Genomic DNA, 25,166 nt, shown 5'->3' on the forward strand with positions numbered 1-25,166 from the left:
GCACTGGTCAGTGTTGATTCAGCAATCCCATCTCTAGCAAATATTTCATTCACAGCTCTCCTTCATGCTTTTACTTTTATGGCTTTTAAAGATATCTTACCTATCCTCTCAGCTTGCTTAGGTTCTTTTTACAAATTACAATGAAGCAAGAAAGGATTTTCAAGTCCCTATTTTGAAGTATTTTCTTTCTCATTTAACTCCTCATTAAAAGACCAGAGTGAGAAAGTAGCACTTTATTCAGGTTCTTACTGTGACAACCACTTGCACAAGCTTCCTCCTCAAAGCTGTTTTTTTTATAAGATTAAATTACTGTTAAATGAAACATTTATATTCATGATACATGTTGATTATTTGAGTCTATTAGAGCTGATATGAAAAATTAATTAAAATAGAACATAGCTTTATTATAGCTTAGTTAAGTTACAGTAAAAATATGTAAATATATCAGAATACACTTTCAATTGATTTAATGCTTACAATTTATCTTCAGCTCAACTTTGTCAATTTTTAATTTTGCATTTGTGTTACTGTTTGCAGCACAATAGCTATGCTGCATCTCATAGCATATTTGATTTGCCATTTTTTTGCATAGATTTTAAAAGCTCAGCAAAGAAGTAGGAAATAAGACTAAGAATGTATTAATTAATAAATAAAAATTGCAGAATCTGAATTGTTTGGGATTTGTTATACCACTTGGGGTCACCTGTCTTTTTAGAGGAACTGTCCAGCATAGTTAACACAGCCTTGTCTTTCCCTTTCTACCTGCTCCTTTTTCTTTTCTTTCTTCCTTCCTTCTTTATATTTCTTTTGCTGCTGCCTTACTTCACAGTTTAGCTTTTAAGGCAATTCCTTAATAATTTTTGTCTTTTATTCTGGAAGAAAAATAATTTAGACAGAAAGAAAGTAAATTCTTTCTCTCTGTATTAAAATGATAAACAGGAAAAGAAAACTGTGGATATTCTTTAGCATTGAGTAAATACAGCATTAGTGGTGGAAGCAATTCGGACTATAAAATCCCCAAATCTTTTCCTTGCTAATATTTATTAAATTAATATTTGTTTCCTTTTGATTTTTTTCTCTTTTATATTTGACCATTAATTATAAAGAGAAGAAAATAATTGGGAGGAAACTAAATGATAGAGTGCTAGAAATGCAAAATGATTCAAAATATTAATGTAATGCTAAGGATGACTGGGTAACAAATGGTACATTTGCCAGTATGCTTGACCTGACACAATTAATATTCCAGGTCATGCTTGGGTTTCCATGATGGAAGGTCTGAGGCAGAGAATTCTAGGGGAAAATATATCTATTGTATAACTCATTTCTCTTTTTCTCTCACTCTTCTTTTTTCTTTAATTTTTTTTATTTTTCCTGTTGAGTCAGAACCGTAGTCTTAAAAATATATATATATATATATATATATATATATATATATCTCTGCTTTCACACCTCATTTGCCATATTCACCACTGGGCCACCGTTCACCAGAAGAGCCTGATGTAAGGAGGTCAGTAAGAAGCTATTAGCAGAGTCCCCTCCTGAGATTTCTTCGGTCTTATTGAGGTGGAAGTTAGCATGACAGTATTGCAAATAACTCAGTTGTAAGTTTTTTAACAGTTAGCACAGATTTCCCCATAGTGTTTGTCACTTTAGAAAATTATTTCTGGAAATGAAGTCCTGAAAGCTGGCTTTGACAGAGTCCCTTCTTAGTGTTGAAGAGCATGGGTGCAGGAAAATGTGTCATTCTCCCAGCAGACCAGAGGTACTTTTTTGTAATCTATTGTAATATTTTGGAGTGTTACATATTTTCTTATGGACTAAAGGTGGGGAAAATATTGAAATCACAGTATGGGATAATATATAAGAGAGATACTTTTCTACCATTGAAAAAGCAGTATTAAGTACAATGATTTTGTAGTTGAGAGAATATTTTATTAAATTAGGAAAAGAAATGAAGTAATGCTTTTAATATGTTGCATTTGTCTCAAGAAGATAAGCAAATATATTAAAGCACATTTCTGAGACTTCTGTAAACTGCCGGTTCCCTGCAGAGGTTAGAGTGAATAGGGTATTCATCACCACATTGCACAGTGCAAGAAATTCCAAAAACAAGACTAAGGCTTCCAGAGATATGTTTAAAAAAGAGTGGAAGCAATTTTTCCAGTGATTGATCTAAACTAGAAAGTAGAATCAAACTCATCCCCTTGTCTCTCCTACGTAACTTTACCAATTTTAAATCTAGGCCTAAATTTACCTCAAACCTTGGGGAATTTATAGTAAATTACTATTAATTTTATCTGTCTAGATACTGACTCTGTTGATTGCTCTGTTATGTGTCTTGCTGAACACTTGAACATCTATCATTAGAATGTAAAACAATTAAAAAGGATTGCTTGAAAAATAATTACTAAAATATGCACTTTGTAATCAATTTTGACCCAGGTCTTACAAAGAGCTTCATCTGTAGAAGAAGCAAAAACTTTTAAAGTGTCCAGGTGACCTCTCTAAACTACAAATTCATTTTCAAAGTTGATACAATATCTGTATGCATTTTACCTGAGAGTATGTAAAAAAAAGAGCAACAAAAGATGACTCTTTGTTAAGACACCTTATCAGCAATAATAATTCCAAAGACACTGAATCAGTGGGTTTCCACATTTATTATGGCTAATTTTAGTTTCATTAAAAGTGCTAAAAGCCAACTTTTATTAGTGCTCCTGGGGATATTCAGTAGCATTTCACAGTGTTTGAACCCTTTATGAACTATAGTTTTTTATTACTGGCAAGCATTTAATCAAAGAAGTACAACATAGAATATACACAGTATTTTAATAGATATTGCAAAATGCATTTTCAGAAAGCTATTTTATTCACAGAGACACCTACACTATCAGTGTGAATAAAAGAAGTGCTTTGACAGAACATAGATTTAAAGTTATACTTTCATTTAATTATTCAGAGGAAGAACATTTAAATTATTTCAGATATTGGTTTTTTGCACTTTTGAGCAACAAAACCCAAACCTCAAACCTGTGTTATGTAGACTGATATAATGTAATACTTTATTTTTTTTTTTCAGTAAAATTAAAAGATTTCCTCCTCAATTTGCTCTTTATATATATATTTTTTTAAAGGAAATGCTTAAAAAGGGGTGTAAATTTTTGAAGACACAGCCCTGGTAAGGATTTGCTACTGATAACAAATCCATGCCTGCCAACTTTGGGGAGTAGTTATGATGCTTTCATGTTTTCTTCCAGATCACTTTGATTCTCAGTGATGGGCATGGAGATATTTCTCTCCTGGATAACATTTAAATTTTCAGTGCCATTGTCCCTTTGTATAAACTACGTGTTTCACACACATACCATGAGAGCAGTATCCCTCCCCCTAGCTGGGAACCTCTGCATGCTCATGGCATGGCTGGAACATAATCTTCATAGCTGAGTATGGATGGTGTAGGAAGGGGTGGAAAAATGAAGCAACAACACAATGAGAAGTTCAGTGAAATATGTAAAAAATGTAGTTGCAGGCTATTACTTTTCTAGTTACTCTCATCAACATACTGAAGGCAAAAAATTAATTGGGCACAATGTAGGCAGTTCCAAAGGCTGTGGTGAATTGAATGAATTCATCTTCATCTTCTTCATCTAATGAATGAAGAGATACAATGACCATGGAATAGAGATGGTTTGTGTATCTCCAGCAAGGGTTCTAATTTGTGTGAATATAATGTATTCCATTTGTATGGAATTTGTGTTGAATGTGGCATTTTGTGTCTGAGAGAACTTGTATAAAAATATATGGTGTAACTGCATTCAGTGATTGTGGGAGAGTGCAGTAAATTCCAAGACAACACATGGAACTTGTCTTTATGTAGCACTTGCAGGTCACTAAGTGTTCACAGACAAAACTCTACCGGGCTGATAAGAAAATTGCAATATAACAATGTATGAAATACTATGAAAATAATAACAGCATGAGGAGAATCTATAACTTTATAAAATGTTTATATGATTAAGAGCCAGATCTGCAAAATAAAAGAATAAGTTGCAGCTGGACTTTACAGATCATAGAGATGGACCTGGAATTTCACATCCACTCCAGTGATTCTGCTTGCCTGCTGCTTGAAGCATGTATCCCTGCCATTCTAATTTGCCATCCTGAAGAGCTGAAGGAACAACCAGTGGTTGTTTGGCATAAATATGTTTCTACCATTTACCTCTATTCCTGTCCACTTTCCCATTGTACATTTTGCCCATTAGTGAAATAGTTTGTAGGGTTTGGTTTAAGAGAAGTACAAATAACAGAGGAACAAAATAAATTCTCATTAGACCCATATAACTTAGAGATGAAGAAAGTAGACTTTAAAATTTTGAGTAGCCCAACACTATTTTGAATAAGCTAGCATCTCTGAATACTTTGTTCTATTAGACACTGTGTTTTATATGTGCCTTATTAAATTGTTTTGACAAAAGAAACTGGAACTTCCCAGTAGGATATGTTAATTAAAAATGCATTAGAGCTAACTGGGGAGAATTCTGTCCTCTTAGCCCAAAGAGTTTAATACTTTATGAGGAGGCTGACTCCCTGCACAGTTTCTCATGGATCCTCGGTAGCGTTCCAAAGGAGTAATACAAGATTTTAAACATTTACTCTTTTCCTTAACATTCCCCTCATCTTGAAACCATTTTCTTTTCTTACTACTTTTATTCAAGGTCTATAAGTAATTAGAATTATGATAAAAGCAAAGCACAATATATTTTAACTTTTTATATTTACAAGTTTTGTATACCTTTGTAGAAAATATAATTATCTGTAAAGCAACTCAGTATCTTTAAATTAATTTTTAAATGTGTGTTTTAATCATATGTTATTTGTTTTATAGGAAATGTAGTGGCTTTGTGCAATATGGAAAAGGAGTTCTCACATCTAACACTTCATAATGAATTCAGTAAACTCACATATGTGTATTTGGGAATTGTTTACATACAACTGATAAAATCCCTATAAATATAGGTATGATCTGGGAACAGTCTGTCACATAATTTTGTCTTGCCAGATATTCACAAATTGTTAATAATGTAGATTACTGGAACAGAATTTGAAATTTGTTTTATATCAGTACTTTTTATATTATATTTTACTAGTCATACAATTAGTGATGTAAAAAAAAAAAGAAATATCAAATTCAGTGATGAATGAACCTTTCTATTTTAGTCACAATTTAGAAATCATTATGCTAAATTTTTGTTTTTCACATGTTTTATGCTATTAAGACTAAACACATTGTAATAGTTTTCCAGGAACCTATTGTGGATATTTTGTTGGAGGAAAAAGCAATTATTGGGTTTTGGTATTCCATAAATTCTCTTCTATTTCTCCTTAACTAGTGACTGTTTCACTTTTAAAAGTGCAGCAGGTGCCACTGTCTGATTTTCTTCCTAGTGTATATAGAAATTTAAATGAGTTGAAGTCAAAGATAATCCCATTTTCTGCTCAGATTCCAGGCATCTACAATTCACCATTCAGAAAATCCCCAGATCCCATGGAACTGCTGCTACGGAAGTCAAAGCCACTGACCCACAGAAGGCAGAAAATGAGGAGTCCCTTTGCCGATGAGCTCTATGACTGGCCAACTTGTAAAAAGCCTCCAGCTTTTGTCACAGCACTGCCTCTGCTACCTGCTGACAGACAGAAACCTCAGGTAACATTGCCCAGTGACTTTGAGGCAGCTTTTGCTTGCATCTTTTATTATAGATTATCATGGAATGTGTGGAGTTGGTTCACCAGGTCTGAAAATCCCTTTTGTGAATTTTAAAAAAATATAAATCTAGTGCTTGCATTAAAGATATAAAGTCTTTGACAGAGATTTGACTTAAAGAAAAAGAAATCTAAGTGTTATGTAGAAACAGGGAAATATGATTCTTTGAATGTTGTCTTTTGTCCTTTGGGAAGAAAGGTGTAATTTATGATATTTCAAAGGTATGATCTGGTATAATTGAGTATCAATATTATGATTCATTAGAGATGGAATTCTTAATTTCCAGCCTTAAATATTTTTTCTTAAAAAGGAGAAATTAAAGGTGATAGGAAAAATTAAGTAGTTCTGACAACTTTGTTCTCAGTTTGCAATTGTTTGCCATATGACGACTGAGGCATCCTCTCAGTGCAGAATAGTTCCTGCTCTCTTGTGTCCACTAGGTGTGTGCCAGCTTTAATAGCAAAGATTTCTAAATGTTGTGCTCCATCACAGCCAAGTTACTCAACTTCCATTCTTAGCTGTCATGGTCTCAGTTTTAACTTCATTTGCTGTCATGATATTTGCAGGTAAATTTTTTTCTTTTCTGTAAAGTAATAGACATCTGTGAGATAACACATCAAAGTGAATGTCTCACAGGATGGCAAAACAGCTTTTGTCACCTTATTATCAAAACCTGATGGGAATGTGACCGATATATACAGCAGAAAAACTTTGCAGACCTTTGTGTTCTTTGATGACAGTATGATGACCTGTGGCTTTTGCTAGTAGGTGCCTGATACAACCACTTTTGGGCTATAAATAGTCTGTCTTTCCCTCTATTCTGAAGAATTTTTCAGTTTGCTCCATATACTGAATCTTCTATTTAGCTCACACATAAACTTCCCATGCTGGTTTTACTTTGAGTGACACACCTTCAGAACCTCTGACACCTCCTTTTTGTATTCTATTCTGTAATTATATTTCCTTATCTGTATCTTGATTAGAAAGAAAATGCTTATAAATGAGTCCTTCTTAGCAACTTTCAGTGAAACTATCACCTATCTGCAGAAATGTAACAACTTGAGCAATAAGCAATGTATATATATATAGTTAATGGTCTTTTACTCCTCTGGATCAATATCACTCTCTACAGCTCTCTGAAAGGAGTCTGTAAGCCAGGTGGGGTTAGGTCTCTTTTCCCAGGCAACCAGTCACAGGACAAGAGGACATAACATCAAACTGTGCCAGAGAAGGTTCAGCCTGGACATCAGGAAGAATTTTTTCACTTAAAGATGGTCAGGAATTAGAAAAGGCTGACCAAGGAGCTGGTGGAATCAACATCCCCAGAAATGTTCAAGAAATGAGTGCACATGGCACTAGTGCTATGGTTTAGTTTGATAAGGTGGTGTTTGGTCAAAGATTGAATGCAATGACCTTGGAGGTCTGTTCCAACCTTTGTGATTCTATGATTCTAAGAAGGTGCAGGCCCGTGAGAATAGAGAAGTGGAAGTGAGCCCACTGCTTATAACAGTAAGAATCAACTTCAGAATCTCTAGGTTTGTCCTTCCTTCCTTCCTTGTGTCTTCCCTGCCTTGACTGCTTGAGATTCCTCATAGAGTGACCTCATTGACTCACAGTAGAATTAAGACAGAATGTGAGCCATGACATTATAGCTTTACCTTCTGGGACCAAGGGGGCTATGACAGTCCTTGAGCAGGATGTGACTGGTTGCATTGTCTCTCAGGAAAGAGGAAAGATTTTGCCCTGTGAACATGATGAAGGAATCAGGCTTTTAAATAAGTAGGGAACTCACAGTTCTTCCATTGTTAAGGTGCTCTTGCTAAACTGCTTTACTGTATACAAAGTATCTTACAAGCTTCTTCTTGGATTTGGAATATTTTATAGACCTTTCTGGGTTCAGATGCACACACAGCAGTCTGCACAGATAGCCTTTTAGAACAAACCAGAAGAGTTCTGGTTATTTTCTGCACCTCAAAGAGGGAATTTACTATATAATACTTTAATCCTTTCAGCACCCTGGGATGTACACTGTGGGGTAAATTTTCAAAGCACAGTGCATGGATTTAGCTGCCCGACTCTTATTGATGTTAATGGGAGTCACACGGCTAAATCCCTGCACAACACTTTGACAATTTAGGGTTGTATGTCTAAGAAAAGGACACTGGTTTGAGCTGATGAAACAGCTGGAAATGAAAACCCATCAGAACATATCATCCTGAAAGTTGTCTGGTGTGACAATAAGAAATTTAATTACTAGATGTGTTTGTGTCCTCATTCTTTGTGGCAGCACTTTTTGGCACCATGCTTCTTTTTCTAATATCTGCCTGGTTTACTGTGAGCCACTTGTTACTTTCTTTCAGGTATCTGAAATTTTTATTGCCTGTAGCTTTGGATACTTTATATGAGGATGTCAATTACATATGTTTAAAAGAAAAAAAAATTAACTATCTTTCAGTTTTCTCTTAGGGAAATGGGTATTTAGCATTCATTAGGTAAGGTCTGTGTGTGTAAGATAGTGTATTTAAGAGAAAGGTTTTAATGATGCTTCTACATCAGTTAGATCTATCATTTTTATTACTGAGTTAACTAGAATTATAGTTTGATAGAAACACGGATAATGCTAAAATTAGTAGTCTATTCATTAAAAGGCATTAATAACAGAATGCATATTACCATTTAGATCTTTTGCATGCTGTTATCTGTTGTGGAACGGGGACAGTGAGGAATTCATAATATCATACAGATCATATTTTTTATCATGAGTTTATGGTGTTATGATAAAGTAGTAAGAATGCTTATCTGCTAACCTTTATTTGGCAAACCAGGTGGTATCAAGAAGATTTATGCTACTCAGTACAAACTCCAAACATAGAGCATAGAGCTGTGTAAGTTTCCTTCAGGGTAAAAATTGTTGGTTGACTCCTACCCTTCTTTTCCTAGCCTGACCTCCCCATAAAGATTTCCTTCTTTCTTTCTTTCTTTCTTTCTTTCTTTCTTTCTTTCTTTCTTTCTTTCTTTCTTTCTTTCTTTCTTTCTTTCTTTCTTTCTTTCTTTCTTTCTTTCTTTCTTTCCTTCCTTTCTTTCCTTTCTTTCCTTTCTTTCTTTCTCCATATATCTATTTAATGCAAACATCTTGTAACAGAATATTAATTTTTCATTATAAATATTAAAGTTTTTTTATAACTTGATCATCAAGTTATGTATCACTAGAACATTGTTGACTAGTTTAAATGATCAGTTCTAATATTGATTATTCTTTCATGGGCAGTAGCACTTTTAATTCTGTTTTAAGACTTTTGTGGTTTTTTAAAATGAACAGATTTTTAATGAAGAATTAGAAAACAGAAACAAGAAAATACCTGCAAGAAGTGTAAATACTATGCTCATTTGCTTACTGGGACCCTTAAAAATGTCTTCAAATCTTGATGCTGTGCCTTTAAAAAGTAAAGTTCCAATAAAAACCGATTAACTTCTTTCAGATATAGCAATCCTCCTGTCCAGCTGTGAAAAGTACTAGATGATACTTATTTGCCATTTGTGTTATTTACGGTCCATGACTTTTATGGTAACTGGTTCCTATTATTGGTTTCTATTAATGTAAAACATAAGTGAACATAAATGAGGCGTGAATCATTTCTTTTTATTAGCCCCACAGTCTTCACTCAGTGCTTGCAGTAACTCCAGCTGTGACTTGTTAGTGATAACCTATTTAAAGAAGGATATCTTTAAGAATAAAGGCTGTGATTGGGATTCTTTGTCTGTTCATAGTTTCAAAAGGTTTCACTAGTTCATTGCAAGATCAGCAATGATGAAAATAAAAATTAATTTTAATACTTCTAAGTCCAGGGTTGTCATTAAACTGCCCTGAGTGGCACAGGGCACTAATTATATTCCAGGTAAGTTCTTAAGGGTTAATACCAGAAGTGAGACATATAGGATATGTCACTTCAGCAGCACAGGAGAGGACTTCCTGCTGCTATTTATCCATGTTGTTAAATGGCAGATACTGACACAAACAGTTATTAAACAATATACACTGGGAAAAAAAGCCACATGTAATTCTGGGATCCAACAGACATATTTTTTAAGGATTACAAAGTTAATGTCAAATTAGACTTTTCAGAAATGGACTATGCGCCTGTAGTACAGAAGTCATGTGTTTGAATTCTATTAGAAGAATTGTATCTTAAGCCATGCATTAAGTTTCCTTCCAGGTAGGTTTATAGCTACATTGAAAAGAACATGTTCTTTAAAGTTTCTTCTGTGTAAAGTAAAATACTTAAGTTTTCTGCTTAAGTAGAATTTAGATATAGTTAATGCTTGTTTTTCATTTCACCAGTAATTTTTTTAAAGTAAAAACAAAGTTTTCCTAATCAGTTCCTAATCAGTTCTAGCAATATATTTGTTTAAAATTTTAAGTATTTATTAGTAGCTAAATAAATTTGGAGTGCACTTTCTTTGATGCTTTAGAGTATGTCATCAACCTTTATGTTATTTGTAAGTCTCTATCAAATTGAAGAGCTCTAATTGTTTTGGCAGAAAGGTCTTGCTGCACTTCCCAAGCATTCTGTGTCCCGTTTCATCGGTGCCATGAATAAAAGAGGGACTAGAAAGAGTTGTAACCCCAAAACAGAATGCTGGTATTATCATCCACCTTTCAGGGGCCTTTCCGTGATCCTGCTGAAGTGTTGAGGCAGCGCTACAAGCCTTTGGAACCAACCCTGCGAGTGAGAGAATCAATGAACTCACCGCCAGCCAAGGCCAGAGAGGCAGCACGAAGGGAGGAATGGAGAAGTCCCATACATGACAATGAGTGAGTCCTTTGGTTGTTCTTATATTGTTGTGAGGCTGTTTTCTTTATTCCAGTGCTTTCAAAAACCTTTCATGCCTGACAAAATGAAATGTCAAACCTGACAGCTTACTAGAAAACATTTTATGTATATATTTCTAAATTCTGTGTCCTTTGATTATAAACTGCTCAGGGAAGATACCCTATCTTGTAATTGTGTGACACGTGCCATCTATATCTATGAATATCTAAAAGAACTTGTAATAATAATAGTAAGTGATGCAACAGGTGGCTTTAATGGGGAATAAGAAAACAAATGCAAATTCTGTCTTGCCAAATGCATCTTGCCAAATAAAAAATACTCTTACAGTCTTTATATTCTGAGAGCTTACTGGCTATGGGAGGAAAAAATGGTGTTGCATGCCAATGAGACTTATTTTCTCTCCCAAAAGAGTACCACAGCTCACTTGGAAGGGGAGGGAGCATAGGTTGCATGTTAGAACATGACACAAAAAATGGAATCATCTTTGAAGCAGTTTGATTTCCTAAGCCATAGCAGCTGTATTAGTGCCAGCCAGGCCAGTTCTTTTCCATAATATCTCAAATACAGGCATAATCCATCCCAAAAGATGAAGGCTTCTGTCCCAAAAGATTTAAGGCCGTTGCCAAAATATTTCCTTTTTTGTTTATTTGTTTATCTTGCACGATGGACTGTTAAACCCTCTTTTGTCCAATCATAGTAAAAGCTGTCTAAGTCACCTTCTCTGGCTTTGTAGTTAACTAGAAAAAGAATTATGTTTTGCCCACCTTTTCCTTGAATTCATTGCTCTTGGCAATCCTTTGGCCCTTCAATACCAGAATTCAGGACAGAAGGGAATCACTTTTCCTCATGAGCAGCCTGTGATCACTGGCACATGATATTTTGCTCTCTTTGATCTGTTTTGTGCTTTTTTATCTGCTCCACATTACTATGTGTCAGCTTCAGGACTGGGACTTGTGAGTGCCAGAATCAGTTGTGTTTACATGGTTTAACTTCTATGTTTTTATTGTTGGACCATTTCCCCCAATTTAGTATTAATAGTATCTTTGAATGAAAATTCTAATTAAAAAAAAAAGTTTTGAAATTTAAAAAATATTTTATTTAGATTACTTTCTCACTTTTGGACAATGTTTTTTGTTGTTAATAATCCCCTTTTATATTTTTATATACTCCAACTACACTCCCCTTTTCTATTTCTCTCAGTGTTCTTTCATGTATTGATGTGAGGAGGAAACAGCTTAATTTTCACATCTCATCTTAAATTTGTGCTTTGTTTCTTTTCATTTTTTTATCCGATTTCTGCTGGTGAAATTAAAAAGAACCCCTATCCCTAGGTAGTAATTAATATTCTCCCTCTCATTTAAAGTGTTTTCTTCACTGAATTAGTTGTGATTGATGCATTCCAGCTGAGGATAGATGATGTTCTTCATTTATAGTCATGACTACATTGCCCAGTGCTTATTTGATGAAGTTTACCCCAGACATTACTGTGTCAACACTTTCAGAAGGTCATATATTGCAATAAATGTTTCACTGACTCTTCAGTGAGGGAATTATGAAGATTTGATCTTGTACAGTTTAAATTTGGAGCCTCCGACTTTGGTAGATATTATTTGATGTGGGGTTTTTATTTACCTTATGGGTAAGGAAGCATTTAATGCCATCCTTAATGCACAGAAGCAATGTCCCAACAATCAATGATTCTCAGCTTCATGCACACTAAATGCAAAGCATATTATATATTTTCAGGCTGTGATCATTCCATTTGTGCTTCTTATTCAACCAACCATGCAAGGGTCACATCTGCAACCTTGAAAAGGTGATGGCAGAGCTGCAGGTCATCACCAGGACTAATGCTCACTAGTAATGCTGCAGCTGCTGTGTGGGATGTTGGTCTCCAGGGAGGAGCCAGCAAAGGGCTACTCAGATTCTACAGTAGTTTTTTTCTCAGTAGTGTCTATTATGAATTGACAAATTTCTGTATCTTGCTATGTAATTGTGTACTTTGGGACTTTATTTCCTCCTGGTGGTGCTTCCTATGCTGATTATTCTTCTGATTTAGAAAATAAGGAGAGAATGAGCAACAGAAGTATGTGGCATTTTTTGAGAAAGCTTGTGTGTGCATGAAATAATAGACTGGCTCCTTGATATGTATATTTCCAGGGTGAGTATTTTGTGGGGTCTCTTAAGATAGAAAGATTGTTGGCATGTACCTGAAATTTTCAGCAACATTCAGAATTCTCACACACCTCTAATTATCAGGGTTCTTTAAAGTGGTTGTTTACAGGATGATAAGATGAGTGTCGTAAGCTCTGAGAAAGTTCTTGCTTTTGATAAAATGCAGAAAAAATTTGGAAAATCTGTGAGAGAGTTTGAGGCAGGCAGAAGCAGTACAAATGAAACCAAAAAAGAATATACTGTGCTTACTTAAAGCAACTGCTGGAATTTCCTATTCTGTAATGGAAAAGCAACTGGGTAATCCAGCCTAATAAGAATGATTCCTTTTTCTCATGTAATTGAAGCTGTTACTACCCTATTGTGCTATTTTTCATACAAATGAAGTGATTTCCCCCTCCACTTGCATAGGAATGACAACTGCATTCCTTTGGGATGGCCACTTAATATAGTGTCTAGTTTGAAACATCAACTGCTGGATCCAGCAGATTTAGATGAAGCATAAAAAGTTCTTTCCTCAGTTGCGTGCAGCGGCATGCTGGCCTAATTTTCCAGAGAATGAAAATGTAAATTATTTCATTAACTTTGATGAAATCTGTCTCATATAAAATGCCTCATATTTCAAAATATACTATTAAATATCTTTATGAAGTCAACAAATATCAGAATGAGATGCAGTGTGGTGATAGCAATAGTATAAGGCTAAGGTTTCCTAATTTATTGTAGCCTTCGGGTGTGCCATCAGAAATATCATCTCAGCTTCTGGCTGTGTCTGTGCTCTGTGCTGCACTGGAGGTGCACAACCTGGTCCTGGTCACACTGATTCACTGGTGTGCAGCAATGTTTGCACACCCTGCCTCTGCCATGCTGTGTGAATACAGCAGCACCCAACTCCTCACGGGCTTGTTTTCAGGTAGATTGTCCTTTTCTTTACAACGGTTGAGGTGCTGCTGTGCTGTCCTGTGCTGGGCAGGACAGATACACTTGCAGAGAAATTAGAGACCTAAATAAGCTTTGTACTTGGAGAGCTTTGATGTCATGAGATGCTTGGCATTAATGGTAAGAAAACTTAAAATGCAAATCACTTAAAGAATTAGAATTTAAAAAATATTTTAATTTCTAGAGTTATAAAATATTTTACTGTGTTTCTGACTTAGCTGTAGTGAAAATGGCTACTACATTTTATGTCACACAAACACAACACATCTGAAAACTTTCTTCAAATTATACTTAGTTTGTCATGTGCTTTGCAACTTCAGCAATTTGCATACTTTCTGGACTGTTATTGTATTATGATAAACGGGGATTATCATATATTTTCAGATAATGTTTTCTTAACAATTCAACTTCTATTTGTAACTCTTCCATTTATTTTAATTACTAGCACAGTGTGCAACATTTATTAATCAGCAGAGTCTTTTAAAGTTAAAATACTAAATTAGCTAACCCCATTAACACAGAATACTCCAAACAAGCAGTAATAGGAGAGGTAGTTACTGTGCAAATCGTATTATACATGCGGGTGCTCTAGGGCACAGTTAAGCATGATTACCCTCTTTTGATCCAGTATTCCTCTGCTTCTTCCAGCTAATTTCCACTGGAAATTTACAAAGTAGCGCCTTCATTTTTCCATCTTAATTTTTCTAATGAAGTTCTGGTACTTTATAACACTGGGGATACAGATAATAAGTCTGTGTATAATTAAGAAGTTCCAGAATTTGCTGCAGAAGAGATCTCTTTTACTTCCTACAGGAACTAGGCTGTGCTTTTATTTGCCACTTCACATTATCGCAGACAGGGGTTAAAGAAAAATGGCCAGAGGATTTTTAGATTTACTGATGTTACAATCAAAGCGATTTATACTTTTTCAATAAACCATGTATTTAGTATATTACCAGAAACAATATTTGTATTAATGCACCCAAGTAGGCTTCTCATGGCAAAAACAGTGCACTAAAGATAATGCCACTAGATATGTTAAATAAAATATCCCATCTTTATTCTTGTATCTGATGCTTTGATTTTAATATACATGCATTATAAACTAAATAATGTATGCCCTGCTGCAGTTGTTTTGCTATGGAAAATCATTATGCTTCCTTCTTTGTTCCCCAAGTGGAAAGATTGGATTTGATGAAAAAATTACTTCAGGTATAATCCAAATTTGAAAGCTTAAAATTAATGTCATGTTTTATTAAAGAAAAAAAAATATATAAAGTATTCAAAGATTCCTGATAGAGAAGCATGGCTTTTTTGGAGCCAATTGTACATGGAGCTCTTCAAAGAGAGATAAAATTGTCTTTTTTTAGTTAAATCAAGACAACAAGGAATTGAATTGCTATTGTATAAAAACACTTCAGATAAAAATTTAACAATGTCATGGAGTTAATATTTTGCTGGCATTTTTCCTACTAAATTACAAAAATGCACAGTATGCAGAAATATGAAAGTTTGAAAAACTGCATAAGCAGTACTCTGTCTTATATTTCTAACTGTCCCCCGGCAGTGTACCATGTGTGGCAATCCAGCAGTAGATCTGGCAGTTTTTTCTCAGAAGTCTGGGTATGTTTTGAAGCATTTCTGGGATCAGCATTACCTGCTTGCTCTTACTAGACTGCTGGGATTTTGCTTCTTGGGCAGGTTGGGAGAACACGCTGAAAGACCACTCTGTTTTTTCCTTGTCATTTAAATTTCAAGAAAGTCACTGCCTCTGTCCTATGTCCTATTGGTAAGTACCACATAGCCCTGGGATACTGCTGCCCAGCAGTCAGTGATGGACCTGGGAAATTCTCCTTCCTGCTTGTGCTGCTGTGCTCCTCTCACACTGCCATAGACACCAGAAACCAGTTCCTGCTGCTGCTTCCATCATCTTTCACCCTAGTTGTAAAACCTTCAGCATCTAAAAGGCCTTTTCCATCTCCTGTCAAAATAGCGAGAAACATCGCAATAAAAGTAACAGACTAAAGGGAAGAAATGGTAGGTGACGAATGCAGGAACAAAAATCATGGAGGGGGAGTGTAAATATGGGAGGGGAAAAAAGGATTAGAAAGATGAAATTAATAGTGGTGTCTATATCTATGGTGTCTTTGAAACTTAAATACCTCTAGCAGCTGTCAGGTCCTGGTTTGGCTACTAAGTGAAGGCTTCTAGGTCTTTTTAGGCTAATTAGGTTCAATATAGCAGGGTTCTGGCAGCAGTGCAGCTGGACTTCATCACCAGTGACAGAGCCAAACTAGGTCCTGGTCCTTCTCAGGTTATGTATGAGTAATACTGCCATTTGTAGTTTCCCATTTTTTTGTTTCAACCCTTTCCCCATTTTAAATGCATTCTTTAGCATATCTCTCATTCAGGCTGATATTAAATAATTTTTCATTTTTCAATGTATTTATTTAGGGAAACTTCACCTTCTATTAAATTAGATTTTGGTAAGTCTCAGCTTATACTGTCTTTGCCTTATAACAAAATAAAAAATCAATACAGAATTTAATTCTTTGATTGGTACTCCTGTCTCTGTCATGCTTACTGAAAACCTTTAAGAATTTCTGAATTTACACTTAAATCACAAGGAAAAGCTGAAATCTAGATGTAGGAATAATGAGTGAATGTTTTGAAATCTAAACTATTGTAATCTAAACTCGAACTGTTGATAATGGTATCCTACCATTGTCTGAATTTAATTTTTTCTTCCATCATTCTCTTCTGTCACTTTCAGAGCACATACTGCCATTAATTTTGAGAAAAGCTGTGTCAGGTGTATACAAAGAGCTACAGAACATAATACCATTACTGAAGTGTTTTGCAATTGCTATTACTTCTTGCTATTATTATTGTTTGGGGGGGAGTATAATGACTTTTGAATTATATTACTCCCATTAATTTGGTTACCCTACTTGAAACAAAAAATTGTTGTATTCTTTTAATTACTTATTCACATAATGAAAATTCTCACGAACTTTAAGCAGACACTAAATTTGCAAGCATGTGATCCTTTCTTGTAGCTAGAGCATCATTGCTTGAAGGCTCTGCCCTGATTCTGAGAGCAGAACTGTAAACAGAAGGAAAAGCTTCTATTTGATACCACTATGCCCTGTCATATTTTTGTTCTTTAATTTAAAAGAACATACTGGGTAGTTGTGTCTCAGTGTTAATTTTGGTGGTTTTTTTTTTTAATCACAGTAGAACCTACATTATTCTGAGAATTTGTTTGCCAAAAAGACAAAGATTAACTGATCCGCAGTTAAATCAAAACCTCTATGTAGAATTGTTTTTAAGGAAAACTATAATAATTTGCTTCTACTTTCCTCAAGATTTTTTAATCATTTTGTGTATAAATTTTACAGACATGGTATTCATATTAAATTCTGAATGCTATAGCTCAACTAAATTCTGTGCATATATGGGCAAATCCCAAAACTGCAAGCCTTGTCTTCTCAGCTGTCCAATCCCCTGAGAAAGCCAATTTTCTTTCACATCTGAACAAAAGAAAAATGTACTATTAAAATGCAATTCAGAAGTGATAAAAACTGCAAGTGGAGCAGCCGGCTCACAGCACCTTCGATGTATTCTCTGGGACACTGGGGCCACATTAATTTTTGTGTGTGTATGATGTCCATCCCATGTGCAAATTAGCATTACAAGTACCCTAATCTGTCTTGTGTGAGGGTGTCCTTTCCCATGGGTATACACATGCTACTATAGCTTTTTATTATTTAAAAGTCAGCTAACTCAGGGTTTTCCTTTCACTAACTTTACATGACGTTTGTGGCATGTGATGGTAAAAGTTGATACAGCTGGAAAGATTCTTAAACCATTTCTTTTTATGAGGTGGGAAGAAAGAAAAATAATTTTTAAAAAACACTCAAGCAGTTGTTGATAAATCAGTCAAATAATTTTCTGCTTCTGTATCAGCTGAGAGATGAGGAAAGGTATTTTAATGCTCATTTTTATCAAAATTTTGTTTGTGCAGCTCTTCTAGGGACTATGGATTCTGGAAAGCTTCCTACTAAGGAAGCATTCTAATTAACTACACTTCTGGTCATGGCATTTGAAAGTGATGTTTTAGACTTCTGAGACATGTCTTTTTAATTTTGCTGAGTAATATTTTTTCCTGCACTTCTAGAATTAAGAACATGTGTTGATTTTTTCAGAATACCAGCAATGGTAAACTTAGTTCCCAGTGTTTTACTTTATAGTAGAATAAAGAATTCTACTTTATAGTAGAATTTACTTGTTTGCTCTCATGACTCTCCTGGAAAATGAAATAGATGAAACCAAGATGTGTTTGTAAGGTGTCTTGCAGATTTTCTATATACAAGGTGTTTTTCACCTTCCTTCACACAGATTGCTGTGGAACCTCCTGAAAAATGTTGTTGTCCATGACACTCTGAAATCCCCTGAAAACCAGCTGAAAACCCCTTCCAGCAGGTAGCTGGAACTTCACTGCTTGCTGGCACTATGTAAGCAGCAAATCCATAATCATTATGACTGAAAATGAAAGAACCTGTCTCAAAAAGATTGCTAATTAGGACATAATTATAACTTAAGAGCAAAGTACACAGTATATGAATTCTGAAGAAACAATTTCTCTGCTTTGTGGCTTACCAATGTGCAGAAGTTTCTGTTCTGTTAAATAGAATACGGTTTATTGTGCTTTGGTCATGAAATACCAAAGGATGTCTATCTCCAGAGGTGATTTCTGTCCTCTGTGCATGGGGAGTCCTGCCACTGGCAGCTGGCACAGGCTGCACTGCCTGCTAGGACGTGGGGTAACAGCATGCACCTCCCAGCAAAGGGAACCCTGTCTGTCCTGCACATCCACCAGCAGTTAGTGCAGGTACAGACAAAGTAATAATCTACTAACACAAGGGAAACGAGTTAGATCCTTGTGCATGAAGTCTTCATTTTGTCCTGTTGAAACTCACCATCTCCTTGCTCCAAATTTAATCTGAAAGAAACTGCAGGAGAAATTGCAGTAATCCTCTCATAATACTGAAGGGGAATATTAGCATGGTAGTGAAAAATATCAGGAATGTGCATCCATGTCATCTCTCCTGCAGCACTGATTTACATCAATCCTGTGACTTCTAGAGAAGATCATAACTAATTTTTAAAATATTCTTGAATTTCAGATTTCTGCCCTTTTCTTCATATCATAAGAATGATGAGAAGTATAAGCCATCACTTTTTCAGTCAGGCAAGTATGGCCGAGAAGCTTATGGAACTAAATATTTCAGAGAAGTATATCCTAAGAAGTGGATAGCAGATAAGGTAAGTCACAGCAAAAATCAAGAATTTATTTATTTTTTTTAGATTGCTCTTTTATTAGGACTAAGTGAATTTCAGTATGATCCAGAGATCATGCAATCCAATGGGATTCTTTGTAGCATGTTATAAAATTATGTAGTTAGAGCTGTTATGAGGTGTGAAATTTCCTTAACTCTCTGGTAAATTCAGTTTGAGGAAATTCATCACCTGTTGGTCCTACAAGATCAGATTTTAAGACCCTGATGAAGTAAATCTTCAGTTATATACATTTTGCTAGGTTTCATTGTGTTTGTGTTGCCTTTTCTGATTTAAGGGAGTCTGTTTATTTACTCTTACACATCAAGATAAACTTTCAGGAACTTATAGCAAAACCTGATTAAAACAACACAGTATTTTGCTGCATAAATTCTTTGGAAAAATCTTAAAAATAGTGAATAGCTGTTTTTTTTTATTTTAAGAGGAACTCATTAAATTGCCTGCTTTGTCTGGAGCATCTCATATATGTCTGGTTTTGTAGTGCTGCAAGAGGTAATTTTCCTCAGAACATGAGTTTGTGTAGTGTTTGCATTACTTCTGTTTGTATTAGGTATCTTAATCGCTTCAAAATTTCTGAGTACAAAATGGAGAACAGATTTTGGCTCTGTGCTGCACTCTCTACCAGTATAGTTAGGGGACTGGAGCATCTTTGGTAGGAGGAGAGGCTGAAACAGGTGGAACACTTCAGTCTGGAAAAGAGAAGGCACAGGGGAGATCTTATTAAAGTACATAAACACCTGATATGAGTGAAGGAAGAACAGGACCCCAAACTTCTCTCAGACTCCATAGTGTCCAGTGACAAGACAAGTGTCAGTGAACACAAGGGAAGTGCATGAAATTCCATCTGAACACAAGAAAACACTTTTTTAAAAATTTGTATTTCTTTTTACTTTTTCTGTGAGGGTGACAGAGCACTGACTCAGATTGCCCAAAGCGGTTGTAGAATATTTATCCTTGGATATATCCAAGGTGTAGCTCTAGCTGAGTAGACAGGCTGTACAGGGTGATCTCAAGAGGTCTCTTCCTACCTAAACAATTCTGGGATTTTGTAAGATATGGTAAATTATTTCCTTGAAAGCAGTTTAACATCTGTAAATATACAGCAAGCTCCAAGGAATCTTAGTTTGAGAAGGAACATTCTGAAAAGATTGTTCCTCAAAACTTCAAGGTTTAAAAATGAGCTCAGAGTAAAAGTTTGGTATTTCAACATGCATTAATTATATCTTCTTGCAAGTAAAACATCAACAGTCAAACAAAAAGATCTGAATTTGTCTTTCAAAAGCAAGGAGTGAAAGATTTGACTGGCTGAAGTCCCAGAGCATAAGTATGATCTATTAAAAGGACCTAAATGTCTTATTTCTGGTACTCATCTTGTCCTGTAAAGACTTGGTTTTCCAGTTCTTAGCAGTTCTTGCTCAGGCTCAGAAGATGATATCAAAAATCTAAAGGTATTTATACTGGATATCATATCACACATATATAAACTATGGGCTTAGTTAAAAAAACCTCACTTTACTTGTGATCTTGGATAGATATCAGCCTGAATCTCTAGAGGTGAATAGCTGTATACATTAACCCAACATGACACAGAGCCTTCCAACCCCAATTCTAAATCAATATGAAGCTTCCATTAGGAGCCACTTACCCCAGCAGAGAGATAAGAGGAGAAAAGGGCTATTTATGACATACCTACTGCTTTAATGGGTCATTATTACCAGGAAAAAAAAACAAAAAGAACCACAAAACCTCAAGTTCCTCATGGCAATTTAATAGAAAAAGGGCTGTAGGTGGGTGTGAGGTCAGATGTTCCTAACTGTTAAATTTGATAGAACTCTGTGTCACTTTCTTATTTCTAAACAATATGAAAACTTTGAATATATCAGTGCTATGAACAAAATTATTTGTTCTAATGAATCACAAGACGAAAGGGCATGTAAAGAAATAGTAGAAAAAATGGATTTTTTTGCTTAATAGTTTGTCTGCTGAACACAACCCTCCTCTGAGTTTACCACAAGGTTAAATTATTGTGGATGCAACCTCTATTACAACCTGAATAGGTGATAACACTGCCATGATCTCTATTCAGTTTCTGACAATCTTATGCTAGACAAGTTTCTTGTATTGTTACTGGTAAGACTGTGTAAATTCTTCCAAGGTGTCAAGTCAGTGCTCAGTGGATCAGTGACCCGTCTGAGCTACTGAGGTATTATTTGATGTTAGCTGATATTAGCTGGCTTTTTTTAATGCTAAAAAGAAAAAGTTGGGTTTTTTTGTGTGTGTGTGCATGAGCATGTCCTAGTTGTATTTTCCTGAGGTTTTCATGTGTTTATTACTATGCAATTTAATTCGAGTCACAAAAAGATTAGCATGTAAATTATATAATTACTTTAGAAACAAAATGAACAACAATGAAAAATATTACCTTGTTACATTTCTTCTGGAAAATGAAAGGGTATTAGCATAGACTTCTTCTAAACATAATAATTACCATATCTATGTGAGGAAAAGTTAGTAGCTCTTTTTTCATCTAGTTATAATCTGAAAATTTTTATCTCACTCCGTTTATATTTCAAAGAAGTTTGAGTTAAGGGAAAAAGTGTTATGTTCTAATTCGTGATTATAAATAAACAAGGGATGGAAATACTATAACTTTAGTGAAACAGAATCTAGTTAGTTTACTCAGTAAATCAGTATAAAACATAAAAATGCTTACATATTTTAAGTTTTACATTATCTATCTAAATACATTGGAATGCCTTTGATGGAATTTATGTGAAAAGTTTCAATATAAATATTTACTAGTCACTTGGAATTTAATCTACAATGATAGGTTCCAATGTAGAGGGTCAGTCAAGGGAACAAATACATTAACTGTAGTGTTTCAGCTGTCAAAAAACTCACATATGTTCATATTTACTGAGGCAGAAATTATAGTTTACAGTCTTTAATCAGTATTGGAATTAGTTTGCATATGCATTTTAGAAAAGTGACTTTAACGACAGAATTTAATGTTTTTTGATTTATAAAATTCAGGAAGTGATAGTTTAAGATCTTCCATTCTAATAGATTCTTCCCTCTGATGCCTTATTATCGGTGAATTACAGTACAACTGAATCACAGTTTCATTATTTGCACAGGCATTTTGGCCTTAAACAGGATTTTATTATCTACAAAGCATAAAAATACCCAGGACTGCAAAGAATTAATTTAGAGAACCTAAGCATATTGCACAGAACATAAAGTTGACCTTTACCGTCTACGGCTTTTGGAATGGAGTGGGATGTGGAACACATCTTAGATTTAATGTGGCACAACGCTGTCTGCAGAAACTTGGGTGGGACTGTGACTGCCTGCCCATTGCACCCGATGATTGAATCTGCTGTCACCAGCATCCTGATAATAATGAACATTCAGCTTAACGACCGTGATTATGATTATCATAATTGATGTGCAAGTACAGTGTGTGGGGATCATTACAGCTGAACTGTACAGCAGAGAAACATGCCTTAGTTATAGATAATTTTACTTTTATGCATTGATTGGGATAAAATATGCCTTTCAAGTTCAACAGGCCAGCTTGGTATAATTTTAGTAAGATTTCTACATGTATGAATTGATGTTTATGAGCTTCCTGCAAAACAGTCATTCTAGCTGTTTGTTTCAAATTGTTTCATTCCATTAATAATAGGAAATAATGAAATAATTAGACATTGTCTAGTGGAAATCACTTACACAGTACTGCCAGAGTTAATCAAATTTCAACTTCAAGTAATTCTGATTATCATGGCATTGCCTGGGCTAGGAAAAATAGCCCTTGTAATTAACCACCAACATAATTCCACTTTTGGTGGAGCAGTGGAAGTAGGGCTGTGGTCAACACTGCTGACACTTTCACACTGTGCTGTGTAGCCATTAGAGCCAGCAATAGTTGCTCCATATATAAATTATATCACTTCCATCTTTGTCATCAGAGGCAGGGAATTACAGGCTCAGATTCAGCCAGTGTACATAAAGGCACAATCAACAGCTTCAGTCAATTTTGTTGAATGGTGATTGCCTTCAACTCTGATTGCATGAAGTTGCAGAAGTATTTAAATAAATCATGACATAAATAACAGATAAAACAAGTATGATTATATATTCCAAGTGAGAATTTATATAAAGAATGTTACAACATAAGTATAATGAAAAATATAGTTTCATTGCATTACATTAGGCATAAATTTGGCTCTTTGTCCAAGAACTGATAGATTTTCAATCTGGGTTAACAGAGAAAGCAGAAAAAATTTCTTGTAGAGGGGGAAAGATATTTTTTTCAGTTTGAAAATTAGATTTATCTCTTGTAAGGCCAACACATAAAACAGTCTTTTGGATGATGCCACTGTGAGGCAGATTAGTTTTACATTATTTGTGCTTTCCCATCCCTGACTATACTGAAATTTACTTAAATTCCACCTAACTCCATTTTTATAACCTTCTAATTATTTGACGTGAGATCACAGATGTGATCTGTGTGAAGTTTTAAATTCTTTCTTGCTCAGACTCTAACTTCATTTTTATTGAAGGAATGTTCTTGTTTGCATTTGAATTTGGAAAAAAAAATATCCAAGAACATTTTCTAGTGCGGTGTGATACTGGCTAATGAATGTGCATCTGAACTGTCAGCTTTATCACCTTTTAAAACTTTAAAGGACATATTCACCAGTGTTCTTTGTGACAGAAGTTACTAATGTACTTGAGAAGTGCTAGCACGTATTTGGGATATCACATTCCTAGTTCCCCAATCCAACCTCAGTGTGTTTTCCTAGGCAATACAGACCTTACATAACATGGCAGCTAGAAGGGAATTATTAGATAGGCTGTAAGGGTTTGCTCATTCCAATACTGGTTTCCTCATAAGCCATGTCAGGGATAATAAAGGTTGTTGCCAAAGTGGGATGCACTCCAGCAATCTCTGGCCCATGACATGGCTCCTGTATGGTTATTACTGCTGGCATGACTTCATGGATCTATTCAGATGCTCCAAGCAGACCCTTAGTTTGAGTTATCAGCTATCTGCTGCCAACAAAATGCTGCTTTCTCTCGCTTTATTTGCTATCCTGAGTCCTGGTTTGGCACCAAACCAAATAATTTAAATCCCTAATACATGGATCTGGTCCTAAAACAATCTATATACATTATATACTGTATATTGAGTATACTGAATATATTCTATTCATTAGAAGTCTGTCTCTCCTACCCTGTAACATATTTTCTGCTCTCAGAAGAACCACTTGGAGTCAGAATGCTGCTGTACCTTCACATGAACATCAACCTGAGTGATTCCCTGCTTCCACATTGATTGATTCCCTCAACAGCATTACTTTTCAGAGCCGTGAGCTCCTTGAATCTCAGGTGTTTGACTACCTGATTAGATAGTACAGAAAAAGAGCAGTGTTACCCAATTTAATACCACAGAACAACTTGATAAGCAGGTAGTCACTGAAAATGGGTAAAAGAAAATATCTTAAAGTCGCTTCTGCAACTCTAATTCTGATTTCTTTTTTCTTTTTTTTTTTTTTTTTTTCTGGTAGATGTCATAATCTACTATTGAGAATGAAAGGTATTAAGGAAAGCAGGCATGTGCCATGTCCAAAAATGGGAACACCAGACATTACTTCCCACTCACAGGACTGGGATGAAGTATCTCTTACTATAAGATGCACCCATTTTGTTTTCCAGGAAAGCAAAATTCCAACTTTTGACAGTTTACATAATGATCTTTCCAGGTTCCTTATGACTGTGTCTTATTTATAGAATTACATTTTGTTTGAAGATCACCTTCAGTGATCCCACTGGAAAGTTTCTTGAGCTGTAGATTGTTTCTTTTGACAAAATCCTTAAGGTCACCACTGTTGGGTTGCTTTTGAAAAATGCTACACTTGATACACAATTACTAATTATTATTAACTATCATTGAGCTTTCAAATTATTTTCTTGGTTATAGAAAGATGGTAAACACTGTGAAGGAAATTAGAACATGCAAAATGTACCCTTGGCTAATGTTCAACTAAATGCAGAAAAGAATCTGTGGATAACTGGAAAGCTGGAAAAACTTT

General features: G+C 35.1%; 1 protein-coding gene across 1 annotated transcript in view; it reads left to right on the top strand.

The window, feature by feature from the left end:
* The window catches only part of SPATA17 (spermatogenesis associated 17), an 83,421-nt gene that overhangs the window by 45,531 nt on the left and 12,724 nt on the right, over nucleotides 1-25,166 (top strand). The window contains exons 7-9 of the mRNA XM_062489030.1: nucleotides 5,504-5,707; nucleotides 10,426-10,577; nucleotides 18,897-19,035. Coding sequence (XP_062345014.1) covers nucleotides 5,504-5,707; nucleotides 10,426-10,577; nucleotides 18,897-19,035 — 495 coding nt within the window. The remainder of the gene's footprint in view (nucleotides 1-5,503; nucleotides 5,708-10,425; nucleotides 10,578-18,896; nucleotides 19,036-25,166) is intronic.

The sequence above is a fragment of the Cinclus cinclus genome, chromosome 3 (assembly GCF_963662255.1).
Source record: "Cinclus cinclus chromosome 3, bCinCin1.1, whole genome shotgun sequence".
In the NCBI taxonomy this organism is placed as follows: Eukaryota; Metazoa; Chordata; class Aves; order Passeriformes; family Cinclidae; genus Cinclus; species Cinclus cinclus.